Source organism: Rattus norvegicus, chromosome 2, assembly GCF_036323735.1.
Source record: "Rattus norvegicus strain BN/NHsdMcwi chromosome 2, GRCr8, whole genome shotgun sequence".
In the NCBI taxonomy this organism is placed as follows: Eukaryota; Metazoa; Chordata; class Mammalia; order Rodentia; family Muridae; genus Rattus; species Rattus norvegicus.
The window spans coordinates 36,894,395-36,911,003 of NC_086020.1; the positions used below are offsets into that span (position 1 = coordinate 36,894,395).

At 43.1% G+C, this 16,609-nt stretch overlaps 1 protein-coding gene across 7 annotated transcripts in view; it reads right to left on the reverse strand.

The window, feature by feature from the left end:
- Nln (neurolysin) overlaps positions 1-16,609 on the reverse strand; it is a 99,314-nt gene that overhangs the window by 26,959 nt on the left and 55,746 nt on the right. For all 7 annotated transcript variants that reach the window (XR_005500227.2, XM_039101583.2, XM_039101584.2 and 4 more), the window contains 3 exons: positions 16,396-16,556; positions 3,785-3,920; positions 1,096-1,462 (listed from right to left, as the gene is read on the reverse strand). Coding sequence is in view for 6 of the 7 variants with exons in the window: in XM_039101583.2 (XP_038957511.1) it covers positions 1,096-1,462; positions 3,785-3,920; positions 16,396-16,556 (664 nt within the window). In the remaining variant the exon portion in view is untranslated. The remainder of the gene's footprint in view (positions 1-1,095; positions 1,463-3,784; positions 3,921-16,395; positions 16,557-16,609) is intronic.

The window sequence follows — 16,609 nt, forward strand, 5'->3', positions numbered from 1 at the left end:
GCACCTTTACCCATGAGCTGTCACTGGCCCTCCTGGCACTTTTCCAAAAAGCTCTGGGATAGCTTAGGTGCTGAAGGACACCTGTGCCACCAAATGGATCACAATTCAGCCTCCTCTGAGCATCCAGAGCCAGGGATCCCTCACCGGCCCTTTGCTGAGGGAGGGGGTGCCATAACTCTTTTTGGTCTATCTATAATGGGTTAGTAATTGCAAACGGATGGGTTTGTTTTAGAAAGTAGCCTAAGGCGGAAAAGATCCAAATCTTTTGTTTCTGATGGAACATTTGGAATTGATAGTTACATACTTTAAACAATAATATTTGAAATTTTATCCCCGACTAAATGTTTGGGAAATGTGCACATGCAGTCCTCAGTACATAAATATTCCTATAAAGGGCTCAGGAGAATGAACATCTCAGGGAGGTTATGTCAGTTGAACATTTGGACTCATTAGAGGAACAGCAAACATTTTGCTATTTCTACTCTATTGTAATGGTCCCCAGAAAGACAGATGAGAAAACAGTCACAAAGTGTAGACGACTGAATGGCAGACAAATTATCTAGGCAATAATATCTAGGTCAATTTTAAATTAAGTAGATGCAGTAGATGGTGGTGTAGCTATGCTTATTCTAGACGCACTATATGGGCGAGAGGCTGTTCAGATGTCCTGTCTGGCCTGGACACGTACACACACATACATCATGCACTTACAAATTTCTCTTTTGTTTTGTTTTGTTTTGTTTTTAAGAACTCAGCTATGTGCTGTGCAGTTTTCTAAACAATTACAATAATCCACAAAATCAGTGCTCCAAGCCTTCCCCATCTTTCAGGACCTGTAAGGAGACAGCAGAGCAAAACTGCATAATTTGTCTAGTGAGGCTTCAGAGACTACTTTTTTTTGTTGTTGGTTTTTCTGTATAGCTCTGGAGACCAAGCTGGCCTTAAACTCACAGAGATCCACCTGCCTCTGCTCCTGAGTGCTGAGATTAAAGGTATCTGCTACCACAGCTTGGCAAGAGCCTTCCTTTTAACCCCTGTACATGTAGGCAGTATTTGAGGGCAGAGCCAGGTTGCTTTTACCAGCCAATCCAGTACCTTGGATAGAGGTCCAGGTAGAACTGCCCCAGGACCTCTCCTGTAGCTTTATCCTTCACAGTGTAAAGTGAAACGCTCTTATTCCAAACATGAGCATCGGGCACTTGTTCAAATGAAAGTCCCAGCAGCTCCTGGTAGATGCTTAGCAAGCCTTCCGTGACCACCTCAATGGGGAAGTACTCCTTAAGGGACTCCTGGTCCACCGAGTACTTGAGCTCCTCTGTCTGTGTCATGTAGTAATGGAGGTCCCATGCATTGATCTTCCCGTCGTATTCAAAACCTCGCTCTTCACATTCCTTCTTCTTCAGGCTCAAAATAAACTCCCGTTCTGCCTCACCCAAGGGTTTCAATTTCTGGCTTAAATCATCTGTGAGGGAAATGGCTGAGTTAGTGGTGCGTCCTTTGGAGCAAGTGTATTCATAAGTACTGCCAGTTCTGCACATGATCAGTCAGAGGAAACAGCACAAGGAGGAAAAGAGCTGGAGGGGGCAGAGCTTTCTCTTCAGAGTGACTTAGTTGATAACTCTTTCTTTCCCCTTGTCCTTCACACCACCAAAACCCATCCATGAGTTCCTCCCAGTAGCAACAACAGGGAAGTGTACCTCAAGAGCTCTGACCTAGGAATGTTATAATTCAGAACAAAGTAACGGTGAGATTCAGCATGTGCATGCATGTGTACATGTGTCTGTCTGTCTGTCTGACTGACTGACTGTGTATTTCTCAGCAAGGCTATGTTGCTAAAACAATAACTCCGTGACCTGCAGGCAACATCATTTAGAAGCTGCTTTGTATGTTTGATCATGGGGTTGGCCTGCTGTCCACAGCTCCATTCTGAAGGAGGAGGATCTGGAGAGAGCACTTCTAGATTTTAGCTTTAGATTTAAGAGAAATCAACAATCAAATGTATAAACTATAGTCAAATTCTGATTACTTGCTCTTAAGAAGGCTGATTGCATGAGGACGCTCTTTTGCACTTCTTTTCACAATCTGGTAACTATGTGAAGACAGGCAGCACAAGGCCAGCCAGAGGGGCAGCTACCTTCCAGGGTTAAGATAGTGGGGCAGTTGCTAGGGAGACATCTCAGCATAGGCAGTCACCATGCAGAAAACATTCTTAGCAAACCTGCCAGGTCCCCGAGCTGAGCTGCCCTCCTGGACAACAACCTAATCTTACATCAGCCACCTGTGCACAGCTCTGCTCTCTCCACCGAGGAAAGGACTTGGTCTTGCCGTTTCTGTGCTTCTAGCATTTTGTACACCACCTTCTATTCCTAATACAAGGTAGTTATTCCAAATGTCTCATAAATGCACAAATGAATTATAGGATGTCATTGATGGGACACCCATTTATATTATATATATATCATGATTCCACCATATATATATATAAACCACGACATGACTATTAAGAAAAATAGTGGAGTAAATTTTAGACTAAAAGCTGACTTCTTAACCTACTTTTAGTCAGTTTCCTGTTTGGTTTATTGTGACAGGTCTCACACTGTGGCTCTCTGGTACTTGCTACATGACTCAGGTTGGCCTCAGATTTATGTCATCCTCCTGTCTAAGCCTCCTGACTGCCTGGGTTACAGATGTGTACCATCATGCCCACTTTTAACCCACTATTAATCAGTTCCAACTTGATTCCATTAGTAAGACGATTAAAGCTAAATACTTTGACATGTTGTTGGCGAAGAATAGAGTAATTTTAATACCATTTTAGATTTAGGATATGCCTTTAATCCCAGTTCTTGGGAGGTAGAGGCACATGTCTGTGTATACTCTGTGGGCATTGTGCTCATATGCATGGGTTGGTGCACTTGCTCATGTGTGTTAACATGTGGTATCTTCCTCAATCACTTTACACCTTGTTTAGTGAAGCAGGGTCTTGAACCTTTGCTTGGTAACTGTGTAGCCTAGCTAGCCTGGTGGCTCAGTTCAGAGATTGCAGGTGGAGCATGCCAGCCTGGCTTTTACACAGGCTATGGGGATTTAGTCCTCATTGTTCCTGCAGCAGGCACTTTATTCACTGTTATTTCCCTGAACCAGAAACTTTAGTTGTTACTGTTTTCTCCTTGAGACAGAGTCACACTAGGTGGCCATGGCTGGCCTGGCACTCGCAAAGTAGATTAGGCTGGCCCTGGACTGACAGAGAGCTCTTTCTGCATGCTGGGATTAAAGGTATGTACCACCAGGCCCAGGAAATCCTATGTTTGTTTTGTTTTTTAATTTAAAAAAAAGGACTTAAAATAACTGTACCAGCAGTGAGTAGCAAACACTTTCAATGCACTGTATTACCCTGTCACGTCAGGGGCTTGGTGGGTAAAGTGCTGGTTTTTATGTATACTCTGTTTTCACTCTGTGCACATCTTCAGTTATTTCACACCAGTCTATCAGTAAGCAGAGCGCACAGCATCAAATACACAGTGGCAGTAAATAAAGGCAATGAGCCAAGGTCTGCTTGGCTACACGTAAAAAACAGACTCAATGTCCCAACAACAGCAGCCCCAAGAACTGAGATCATCTAAGGTGAGTAGCTGATTGTTACTGTTCTCCTGAAACCAGCATGTTCTCGAGAAGGCAGCCTCGGTGCCCAGCTGAGGTGGCTGTTAAGGAGATATTATGCAGTAAAGTGATGTGGGGCAAAGGAAACAGAAGCCACAGAACTGACCCTAAATCAAGGACTGACCTAGAAAGGCGGCCACGCGGCTGGTGCTCTTCGCAGTGTTCAGTTCAAGGACAAAGTCAGCATGGGTGTTATAGCCCAGCAGCTTGGCCACTTGAGCTCGCAGCGGGAGGAGCTGTTGCAGAATTGCGGTGTTTTCCTAGTAACAAGAACAACAAAAACAGAAGAAAGTGAGCAGCTGGACTCAGAGCATGGGAATAGCCACGGCGTCAGTGAGGCTCTCACACTGTCAACAGGTCTAGGCCATCTGATCTACTGCTTCCATTTCGGCCTAAGCAAAGTCGGAAATGTGTGTTATTCCTGAAATAATCGATAACACTTCAGCTTCTGAGATAGCTGTAAGTTCCTCACAAACCGTGAGATACTATAAACTCAGAGGAAAGCCTGGCTTATAAACTACCATGATTTCTAACTTATTTTCAACTATGTAAGTACCAAATACTCATCGTTACAACTTTCTGAGGTGTCTGTGGCAAATAATACACAGCATAAAATTCATTTTAACCTCACACAAATTTGATTTGCTGTTCTATATCCACACCTAGGAAAGAGTGTGTTGATAAGGATGTAGAGAAACTGGTTCCCTGTGCACTGCTGATGTGCATGTGAAATGGTTCAGTTGTTCACACAGATGGGTTGGGAATGAGGCTCAGTGTGTGGAGTGTTCACGTAAAATCCATGAAGCCTGGGGTTTGATCACCAGCTCCACATAAACCAGACACGGTAGCACATCTTGTCTCAGAACTTGGGAGGTGGGGCAGGAGGCTCAGGAATTCACGATCACTGGCTACATAATGAGTTTAAAGCAAGCGAGGGCTGTATGAGAGCCAGTCTGGACAAAAGAAACAAAACCCCCAAAACTCCCAAACCAAAGCGCCCTCAACAACAGAAACCATAACAAAAAAAACTACAAACCCACAGAATTACCATATAATCCCAATCCTACTTTAGAGAAAATATGGACAGACACAACATAGGTATCTATGTTCAAAGCATCATAATTCAATAGTAAATTCATGGAAACAGCTCAAATGCCCAGTAACAGAAGACTGACTAGATCAAGAAAATGTGGTACGTCCATACAGCAGCATACAACTCACCCTTACATAGGAGGGCATTCTGACATGTTCCAACGTGGTAAGCTTTTATGACCCTATGCTTAGATTGGACGTGAGTCACAGGACACATGTGAGTCTCCTGCAGCCATTAGGTTTACAGACACGGGAAGTGGAACGGGGGATTGGGGTGTATGAATGCAGATTCACTTAGTGAGCATAGAAAGTTCTGTGAATGGGTGTTGGTTCCAGAAGAATGCACATTAATGAATTACTATACTTAATTCCACATGCTATTGTCTAAAAGTTCCCCTAAGACATGTTGAAAATTAATTTCTATTGCGGTGACCCTAAGAGATGGGACCTTTTAGCACTGTCCTCACGGACTGATCAGTGGCTTACTAGAGAGCGAGAAGAAACCATCTTAGGTACATTTTGCCCTGTCCCCCCATGATTAAAAGAGATTATCTTTCTTTTTGTGAGCACACAGCACACCAAGGGTTTCCTGCCTCCAAACCATGAAAAATAAATCCCTACTATTTATAGGTCACCCAGCCCACAGTGCTTTGTTTAAATAATATAAACAGATGGACAGACCATGGCATTTGACACTCGAAATGGGGTTTTAGGCTTTTCCTCAACATATTTTCTATTCAGAACCTATATACTTAGGACCAACACAAACACACACACACACAAACACACACACACACACACATGCAGACACACACACGCAGACACACATACATAACACACTGACACACACATAAAGACACACAGACACACATACATAAACACACACACATACATACTACTCACATATACTGACACACACACAAAGACACACATAGACACACACAAAGACACACAGACACATATACATAAACACACACACACATACATACTCACATACACTAACACACACATAAACACACACACATACACACAGAGACACACACACTGACACATACACACAGAGACACAGAGACACACAGAGACACACACACACACACTTGTGTTTGCTTCTGTTTGAGACAAGTTACTCTGTAGCCCAGCAGGCCTGAACTCACTCTGTACACCAAGTAATAGCTTCAGACTCATAGAAATCCCCCTCTGGCCTCCTGGGTCTGGGGATTATACTTATGTGCCACCAAAAAAAGAGAAAAGGTTACCTTTTTTGTTTTTAATTTTTAATTTTTAAAAAATTGTTTTATTTTTGTGTATGCCTGTTTTGCCTGCACATATATATGTATGACACATGTACCTGGTGCTTGAGGGGTCCAAATGCGTCATCAAATCCCCTGGTACTAGATTTACAGATGGCTGCAAGGCACCAAATCTGGGTCCTCAGCCTGAGCTGTAAGTGTTCTTAACTACTGAGGCATCTCTTCAGCATTGGAAAAGTAATCTTATAATGTCAAAGGAAAGATCATTAATCCCAACAATCAAGTCAGCAAACTATTTAGGGATCGATTTCTTTTCTTATCTATACCAGTAAATATTTTACTGTGTGTGTGCGTGTTGTGTGTGTGTGTGTGCGTGTTGTGTGTGTGTGTGTGTGTGGTGTGTGTGTGGTATGTGTGTGTGTGTTGTGTGTGTGAATGTGTGTGTATATGTGTGTGAATGTGTGTGTGTGTTGTGTGTGTTGTGTGTGTGTGAATGTGTGTGGTGTGTGTGGTATGTGTGTGTGTGGTGTGTGTAAATGTGTGTGTATATGTGTGTGAATGTGTGTGTGGTGTGTGTGTATGTGTGTGTGTGATATGTGTATGTGTGTGTATGGGTTTGTGTATGTGTGTGTGAGAATGTGTGTGTGTATGTGTTTGTGTATGTGTGTGTGTGAATGTGTGTGGTGTGTGTGTGGTATGTGTGTGTGTGGTGTGTGTGAATGTGTGTGTATATGTGTGTGAATGTGCGTGTGGTGTGTGTGTGTGTATGTGTGTGAGAATGTGTGTGTGTGGTGTGTGTGTGTATGTGTGTGTGTGGTGTGTATGTGGTGTGTATGTGCGTGTGTGTGTGTGTGTGGTGTGTGTGTGTGTGTAGGGGGAGGCGATGCGTGCATATTGCAGCATGTGTGTGGAAATCTGAGGAATTCTGAGTTTGGTTTCTGCCTTCTGCTTTGTTGAGACAGGGTCTCTCATTTCTTCTGCTGCACTGCATACCCCAGGCTAGCTGGCCCATGAACTCCAATTCCAGGTGATTCTCATGCCTCAGCCTCCCATCTTAAAGTAAGACTGCTGGGATTACATGTGGCTCTGCAGCTGGCTTTTGTAGGGTTGTCAGGTTTGCATGACGATTTTCTTTATCCAGCCAGCACTATCCACCACTTCAACCCCATATTTTCTTTCTTGTGTGTGTGGTTGGGAGAGGGGCAGTGATGCTTATGACAGGGCCTCACTCTGTAGCCTAGGCTAGCCTTAAATTCATACCTGGCTCAGCCTCCTGAATACTTGGTTTGTAGATTTGAGCTACCAAGACTGACTTGTTTTGATTTTTTTTAAATTTATTTAATACTTAATAATAATTCTTTGGTTTCTGGGCAAACATCCCCCTCCCCCCTCCCCTTCCCTATGGGTGTTCCCCTCCCAACCCTCCTCCCATTACCTCCCTCCCCCCAACAGTCTAGTTCACTGGGGGTTCAGTCTTGGCAGGACCCAGGGCTTCCCCTTCCACTGGTGCTCTTACTAGGATATTCATTGCTACCTATGAGGTCAGAGTCCAGGGTCAGTCCATGTATAGTCTTTAGGTAGTGGCTTAGTCCCTGGAAGCTCTGGTTGCTTGACATTGTTGTTCATATGGGGTCTCGAGCCCCTTCAAGCTCTTCCAGTTCTTTCTCTGATTCCTTCAACGGGGGACCTATTCTCAGTTCAGTGGTTTGCTGCTGGTATTCGCCTCTGTATTTGCTGTATTCTGGCTGTGTCTCTCAGGAGCAATCTACATCCGGCTCCTGTTGGTCTGCACTTCTTTGCTTCATCCATCTTGTCTAATTGGGTGGCTGTATATGTATGGGCCACCTGTGGGGCAGGCTCTGAATGGGTGTTCCTTCAGTCTCTGTTTTAATCTTTGCCTCTCTATTCCCTCCCAAGGGTATTCTTGTTCCCCTTTTAAAGAAGGAGTGAAGCATTCACATTTTGATCATCCGTCTTGAGTTTCGTTTGTTCTAGGGATCTAGGGTAATTCAAGCATTTGGGCTAATAGCCACTTATCAATGAGTGCATACCATGTATGTCTTTCTGTGTTTGGGTTAGCTCACTCAGGATGATATTTTCCAGTTCCAACCATTTGCCTACGAATTTCATAAAGCCGTTGTTTTTGATAGCTGAGTAATATTCCATTGTGTAGATGTACCACATTTTCTGTATCCATTCCTCTGTTGAAGGGCATCTGGGTTCTTTCCAGTTTCTGGCTATTATAAATAAGGCTGCGATGAACATAGTGGAGCACGTGTCTTTTTTATATGTTGGGGCATCTTTTGGGTATATGCCCAAGAGAGGTATAGCTGGGTCCTCAGGCAGTTCAATGTCCAATTTTCTGAGGAACCTCCAGACTGATTTCCAGAATGGTTTTACCAGTCTGCAATCCCACCAACAATGGAGGAGTGTTCCTCTTTCTCCACATCCTCGCCAGCATCTGCTGTCACCTGAGTTTTTGATCTTAGCCATTCTCACTGGTGTGAGGAGAAATCTCAGGGTTGTTTTGATTTGCATTTCCCTTATGACTAAAGATGTTGAACATTTCTTTAGGTGTTTCTCAGCCATTCGGCATTCCTCAGCTGTGAATTCTTTGTTTAGCTCTGAACCCCATTTTTTAATAGGGTTATTTGTCTCCCTGCGGTCTAACTTCTTGAGTTCTTTGTATATTTTGGATATAAGGCCTCTATCTGTTGTAGGATTGGTAAAGATCTTTTCCCAATCTGTTGGTTGCCGATTTGTCCTAACCACAGTGTCCTTTGCCTTACAGAAGCTTTGCAGTTTTATGAGATCCCATTTGTCGATTCTTGATCTTAGAGCATAAGCCATTGGTGTTTTGTTCAGGAAATTTTTTCCAGTGCCCATGTGTTCCAGATGCTTCCCTAGTTTTTCTTCTATTAGTTTGAGTGTATCAGGTTTGATGTGGAGGTCCTTGATCCACTTGGACTTAAGCTTTGTACAGGGTGATAAGGATTGATCAATCTGCATTCTTCTACATGTTGACCTCCAGTTGAACCAGCACCATTTGCTGAAAATGCTATCTTTTTTCCATTTGATGGTTTTGGCTCCTTTGTCAAAAATCAAGTGACCATAGGTGTGTGGGTTCATTTCTGGGTCTTCAATTCTATTCCATTGGTCTATCTGCCTGTCTCTGTACCAATACCATGCAGTTTTTATCACTATTGCTCTGTAATACTGCCTGAGTTCAGGGATAGTGATTCCCCCTGAAGTCCTTTTATTGTTGAGGATAGTTTTAGCTATCCTGGGTTTTTTGTTATTCCAGATGAATTTGCAAATTGTTATGTCTAACTCTTTGAAGAATTGGATTGGTATTTTGATGGGGATTGCATTGAATCTGTAGATCGCTTTTGGTAAAATGGCCATTTTTACTATATTAATCCTGCCAATCCATGAGCATGGGAGATCTTTCCATCTTCTGAGGTCTTCTTCAGTTTCTTTCTTCAGTGTCTTGAAGTTCTTATTGTACAGATCTTTTACTTGCTTGGTTAAAGTCACACCGAGGTACTTTATATTATTTGGGTCTATTATGAAGGGTGTCGTTTCCCTAATTTCTTTCTTGGCTTGTTTCTCTTTTGTGTAGAGGAAGGCTACTGATTTATTTGAGTTAATTTTATACCCAGCCACTTTGCTGAAGTTGTTTATCAGCTTTAGTAGTTCTCTGGTGGAACTTTTGGGATCACTTAAATAAACTATCATATCATCTGCAAATAGTTATATTTTGACTTCTTCTTTTCCGATCTGTATCCCCTTGACCTCCTTTTGTTGTCTGATTGCTCTGGCTAGAACTTCAAGAACTATATTGAATAAGTAGGGAGAGAGTGGGCAGCCTTGTCTAGTCCCTGATTTTAGTGGGATTGCTTCAAGTTTTTCTCCATTTAGTTTAATGTTAGCAACTGGTTTGCTGTATATGGCTTTTACTATGTTTAGGTATGGGCCTTGAATTCCTATTCTTTCCAGGACTTTTATCATGAAGGGGTGTTGAATTTTGTCAAATGCTTTCTCAGCATCTAATGAAATGATCATGTGGTTTTGTTCTTTCAGTTTGTTTATATAATGGATCACGTTGATGGTTTTCCCTATATTAAACCATCCCTGCATGCCTGGGATGAAGCCTACTTGATCATGGTGGATGATTGTTTTGATGTGCTCTTGGATTCGGTTTGCCAGAATTTTATTGAGTATTTTTGCGTCGATATTCATAAGGGAAATTGGTCTGAAGTTCTCTTTCTTTGTTGGGTCTTTGTGTGGTTTAGGTATAAGAGTAATTGTGGCTTCATAGAAGGAATTCGGGAGTGATCCATCTGTTTCAATTTTGTGGAATAGTTTGGATAATATTAGTATGAGGTCTTCTATGAAGGTTTGATAGAATTCTGCACTAAACCCATCTGGACCTGGGCTCTTTTTGGTTGGGAGACCTTTAATGACTGCTTCTATTTTCTTAGGAGTTATGGGGTTGTTTAACTGGTTTATCTGTTCCTGATTTAACTTCGGTACCTGATATTTGTCTAGGAAATTGTCCATTTCCTGTAGATTTTCAAGTTTTGTTGAATATAGGCTTTTATAGTAAGATCTGATGATTTTTTGAATTTCCTCTGAATCTGTAGTTATGTCTTCCTTTTCATTTCTGATTTTGTTAATTTGGACACACTCTCTGGGTCCTCTCGTTAGTCTGGCTAAGGGTTTATCTATCTTGTTGATTTTCTCAAAGAACCAACTTTTGGTTCTGTTGATTCTTTCTATGGTCCTTTTTGTTTCTACTTGGTTGATTTCAGCTCTGAGTTTGATTATTTCCTGCCTTCTACTCCTCCTGGGTGTATTTGCTTCTTTTTGCTCTAGAGCTTTTAGGTGTGCTGTCAAGCTGCTGACATATGCTCTTTCCCATTTCTTTCTGCAGGCACACAGCGCTATGAGTTTTCTTCTTAGCACAGCTTTCATTGTGTCCCATAAGTTTGGGTATGTTGTACCTTCATTTTCATTAAATTCTAAAAAGTTTTTAATTTCTTTCTTTATTTCTTCCTTGACTAGGTTATCATTGAGTAGAGCATTGTTCAATTTCCACGTATATGTGGGCATTCTTCCCTTATTGTTATTGAAGACCAGTTTTAGGCCGTGGTGGTCCGATAGCACGCATGGGATTATTTCTATCTTTCTGTACCTGTTGAGGCCCGTTTTTTGACCAACTATATGGTCAATTTTGGAGAAAGTACCATGAGGAGTTGAGAAGAAGGTATATCCTTTTGTTTTAGGATAGAATGTTCTATAAATATCTGTTAAGTCCATTTGGCTCATGACTTCTCTTAGTCTGTCTACGTCTCTGTGTAATTTCTGTTTCCATGATCTGTCCATTGATGAGAGTGGGGTGTTGAAATCTCCCACTATTATTGTGTGAGGTGCAATGTGTGTTTTGAGCTTTAGTAAGGTTTCTTTTACGTATGTAGGTGCCCTTGTATTTGGGGCATAGATATTTAGGATTGAGAGTTCATCTTGGTGGATTTTTCCTTTGATGAATATGAAGTGTCCTTCCTTATCTTTTTTGATGACTTTTAATTGAAAATTGATTTTATTTGATATTAGAATGGCTACTCCAGCTTGCTTCTTCTGACCATTTGCTTGGAAAGTTGTTTTCCAGCCTTTCACTCTGAGGTAGTGTCTGTCTTTGTCTCTGAGGTGTGTTTCCTGTAGGCAGCAGAATGCAGGGTCCTCGTTGCGTATCCAGTTTGTTAATCTATGTCTTTTTATTGGGGAGTTGAGGCCATTTATGTTGAGAGATATTAAGGAATAGTGATTATTGCTTCCTGTTATATTCATATTTGGATGTGAGGTTATGTTTGTGTGCTTTTCTTCTCTTTGTTTTGTTGCCAAGATGATTAGTTTCTTGCTTCTTCTAGGGTATAGCTTGCCTCCTTATGTTGGGCTTTACCCTTTATTATCCTTTGTAGTGCTGGATTTGTAGAAAGATATTGTGTAAATTTGGTTTTGTCATGGAATATCTTGGTTTCTCCATCTATGTTAATTGAGAGGTTTGCAGGATACAGTAACCTGGGCTGGCACTTGTGTTCTCTTAGGGTCTGTATGACATGTGTCCAGGACCTTCTGGCCTTCATAGTTTCTGGCGAAAAGTCTGGTGTGATTCTGATAGGTCTGCCTTTATATGTTACTTGACCTTTTTCCCTTACTGCTTGTAATATTCTTTATTTTGTGCGTTTGGTGTTTTGACTATTATGTGACGGGAGGTGTTTCTTTTCTGGTCCAATCTATTTGGAGTTCTGTAGGCTTCTTGTATGCCTATGGGTATCTCTTTTTTTAGGTTAGGGAAGTTTTCTTCTATGATTTTGTTGAAGATAATTACTGGTCCTTTGAGCTGGGAGTCTTCACTCTCTTCTATACCTATTATCCTTAGGTTTGATCTTCTCATTGAGTACTGGATTTCCTGTATGTTTTGGACCAGTAGCTTTTTCCGCTTTACATTATCTTTGACAGTTGAGTCAATGATTTCTAGGGAATCTTCTGCTCCCGAGATTCTCTCTTCTATCTCTTGTATTCTGTTGGTGAGGCTTCTATCTACAGCTCCTTGTCTCTTCTTTTGATTTTCTATATCCAGGGTTGTTTCTTGATTGCTTCTATTTCCATTTTTAATTCCTTCAATTGTTTGATTGTGTTTTCCTGGAATTCTTTCAGGCATTTTTGCAATTCCTCTCTGTAGGCTTCTACTTGTTCTCTAAGGGAGTTCTTCACGTCTTTCTTGAAGTCCTCCAGCATCATGATCAAATATGATTTTGAAACTAGATCTTGCTTTTCTGGTGTGTTTGGATATTCCATGTTTATTTTGGTGGGAGAATTGGGCTCCGATGATGCCATGTAGTCTTGGTTTCTGTTGCTTGGGTTCCTGCGCTTGCCTCCCGCCATCAGATTATCTCTAGTGTTACTTTGTTCTGCTATTTCTGACAGTGGCTAGACTGTCCTATAAGCCTGTGTGTCAGGAGTGCTGTAGACCTGTTTTCCTGTTTTCTTTCAGCCAGTTATGGGGACAGAGTGTTCTGCTTTCGGGCGTGTAGTTTTTCCTCTCTACAGGTCTTCAGCTGTTCCTGTGGGCCTGTGTCTTGAGTTCACCAGGCAGGTCAGTTGCAGGGGAAAAGTTGGTCCTACCTGAGGTTCCGAGGCTCAAGTATGCTCATGGGGTACTGCCTAAGTCCTCTCCGCGGCGGCAACAACCGAGAAGATCTGCGCCGCTCTTTCCGGGAGCCTCCGTGCACCAGGGTTCCAGATGCCGTTTGGTGTTTTCCTCTAGCGTCTGGATGTGCACAGAGTGCAGTCTCTTCTGGTTTCCCAGGCGTGTCTGCCTCTCTGTAGGTTTAGCTCTCCCTCCCACGGGATTTGGGTGCAGAGAACTGTTTATCCGGTCTGTTTCCTTCAGGTTCCGGCGGTGTCTCAGGCGCAGGGGTCCTGCCGCTCCTGGGCCCTCCCCTACGGGAACCCAGAGGCCTTATACAGTTTCCTCTTGGGCCAGGAATGTGGGCAGGGGTGGGCAGTGTTGGTGGTCTCCTCCGCTCTGCAGCCTCAGGAGTGCCCACCTGACCAGGCGGTGAGGTCTCTCTCCCACGGGGTTTGGGAGCAGAGAGCTGCTGCCTTGTTTTGATTTTTGAGACAAAGGCTCATTTTATAGCTCAGGCTAGTCTCGAACCCACTTTACAGCTTGACTTATCATGCTTTTGAATGGTTTGGAAAAGATGTACTATGGAATATGGAGACTGATGGGAATAAAGAAAATGCAAAAGTACAGAAGTGAAAAGGACTGGAAAGAGAGACTGCAGGCTGGAAAGCTCAGGATGCTCACTGTGGGTGTGCAGGAGTGTTTACTGCAGGACAGCTCACTGTGGGCGTGCACACGCACTGTAATGTGGGAGTGTTTACTGCAGCTCACCATGGGCGTGCACATGCACTGTAATGTGGGAGTGTTTACTGCAGCTCACTGTGGGCGTGCACATGCACTGTAATGTGGGAGTGCTTACTGCAGCACTGCTCACTGTGGGCGTGCACACGCACTGTAATGTGGGAGTGTTTACTGTAGCACAGCTCACTGTGGGTGTGCAGACGCACTGTAATGTGGGAGTGTTTACTGCAGCACAGCTCACCATGGGCGTGCACATGCACTGTAATGTGGGAGTGTTTACTGCAGCTCACTATGGGCGTGCACATGCACTGTAATGTGGGAGTGCTTACTGCAGCACTGCTCACTGTGGGCGTGCACACGCACTGTAATGTGGGAGTGTTTACTGTAGCACAGCTCACTGTGGGTGTGCAGACGCACTGTAATGTGGGAGTGTTTACTGCAGCACAGCTCACCATGGGTGTGCAGACGCACTGTAATGTGGGAGTGTTTACTGCAGCTCACTATGGGCGTGCACATGCACTGTAATGTGGGAGTGCTTACTGCAGCACTGCTCACTGTGGGCGTGCACACGCACTGTAATGTGGGAGTGTTTACTGCAGCACAGCTCACTGTGGGTGTGCAGATGCACTGTAATGTGGGAGTGTTTACTGCAGCTCACCCTGGGCGTACACACGCACTGTAATGTGGGAGTGTTTACTGCAGCGGCAGATGCTGTAGCTTTGGTGACATGCCATGTAGCAGTCTTATTTCTAGAGAAATCGCTTGGGAAAATTAATAATGCTTGTCACTAAGTGCTACTTTTAGAAAAATTTACAGGAGAGAGATGAGCTCAAAGCACTGGCCAGCTTCTAAAATGGAAAATGGAAAGAAGGACACTGGGAGATGGAAGACGGCAGGCTTTCCTGTGGATTCCGTCTTAACAAGCCAGCTCTGCCGCATTGCTAATGTCACGGAGTAGAAGGGCCTTTGGTTACTCAACTGCAGAGATTAATCTGAGAACACTGCTTACTTCTTTTGTCTAGCAAAAGCTTACCCGTTCCCAAAATTCTCAAAGCAAAGTTTTTAAACAGAGGAACAAATGTAGAAACGAATCAGTTAACGAAACGTGGTAGGAACTATGAACAAAAGCAGTATTTTAAGTATAGATACTCTAACTGCCTAGAAGTAAACAGTGCAGGAAGCTTAGTTTTTAAAGATATTTTACTACCAAAGATATGGGACATACTATTGGATTTAGTTCCTGATCTAATCCTTGTATTTCAAACTGGCACCAGTAGAAACCAGCAGTCCCCCAAGACATGACCATGGGAGAAAACAGGCAAGAAATATCTCCTGAGAGTTAGGCAGATGTGTGTGTGTGTTGCGGGGGGGCATGGAATACAACTGGTACAGGAGTTTTTGCCAAATAATTTTTGAAAATGTCTATGTATTTCCTATGTTCCTTTTCTCTCCTCCTTTTATGGTTTTGAGATAAGGTCTTGCCAGGTCTCCTTGGCTGGTCAGGAGCTTGCTATACAGATGAGGCTGGCCTCAAACTCATAGGGAGCCATTTGTCTCTACTGGGATTAAGGACATCAATTGCCACACCTTGCCTGCACTTGCCTTTGCCCCTCCCTTCCTCCACCCCTCCGTCCTTGCCTTCCTTCCTTCCTGTGATTATTCTGTTCCTATTCTAGCACTGGGTATGGGTTGGGGGTGATTGGGGGTGAGATGGCTAATTTCTGTCTCTCTTTTTGTAGGCTGCTACATCATGAGAAACTCAATTGGTTGATTGAATGGCAGGCAGAGATCTTAGTGTTTGATCCTAAGACATTAGATGACTGGGGCCTGATGTTCATAGTTACTTGGGTAGTCGGGACTAATGTGAAGCTGGCTATTTGATTCAGAATCAATTTTTAATCCTCTCCTTTAATAATAAAATTCTAAGTCTAGCAAACAGTTGTCAACCGAAGGCTATATATCTCAGCTTTCCTTGCAGCAGATATGATCACATATGGGTTTGAGTTGATGGTTGATGACTAGAGTCCTCAGATGCTATTTGTAATGGGCTTTTGTTCTTCCTTTAGTTTCCCGAGACAGGATTTTAAAGGTGTGTGGTCTGAACTTTCTCCATTCCCTCCCACAGGCCGAGGAGGAGGAGGAGTAATCTCCAGAACATACCGTGGTGGTTACCTGTTAAGGAGCTCGTATGGTTCCTTACGAACTCTGGCCTTCAAATGCAGGAAAGGAAGACAACTTCTTGTTTGTTTGTATCTGTTCTATTTTTACTTCAGCAGTTTAGCTTGTGCCATAGCAGGCAAACTGACCACGAGGAAAAGAAAAAGCTAGACTCGTCATAGGTATGTGCAGTTCCTCAATGCAATGCACGTGGAAAGCCAGTGCTGAGCCAGTCTGACAGTGGCAAACCGAGCGTCCTTCCCTTACTCTCTTCTAAGATCAAAGTTAAGACATTTATGGTACCTGTTTGCACCTGGTATGAAAAGCCATTTCCATCTTCCTTCGAGTTTCAGGGACACAGCATTTCTTCATGACAGGGAAGTAGTGAGGATACTTTAAGGTAACTTTGTACTTGTCTTCATCTGTTTTTTCTAAACTGTCAATGAAGTCATCAGGAAGAGCACCTGCAAAGAGACGTTTTCTCACCATCAGTTTCCCACTCGTTACTGGTTTCCTT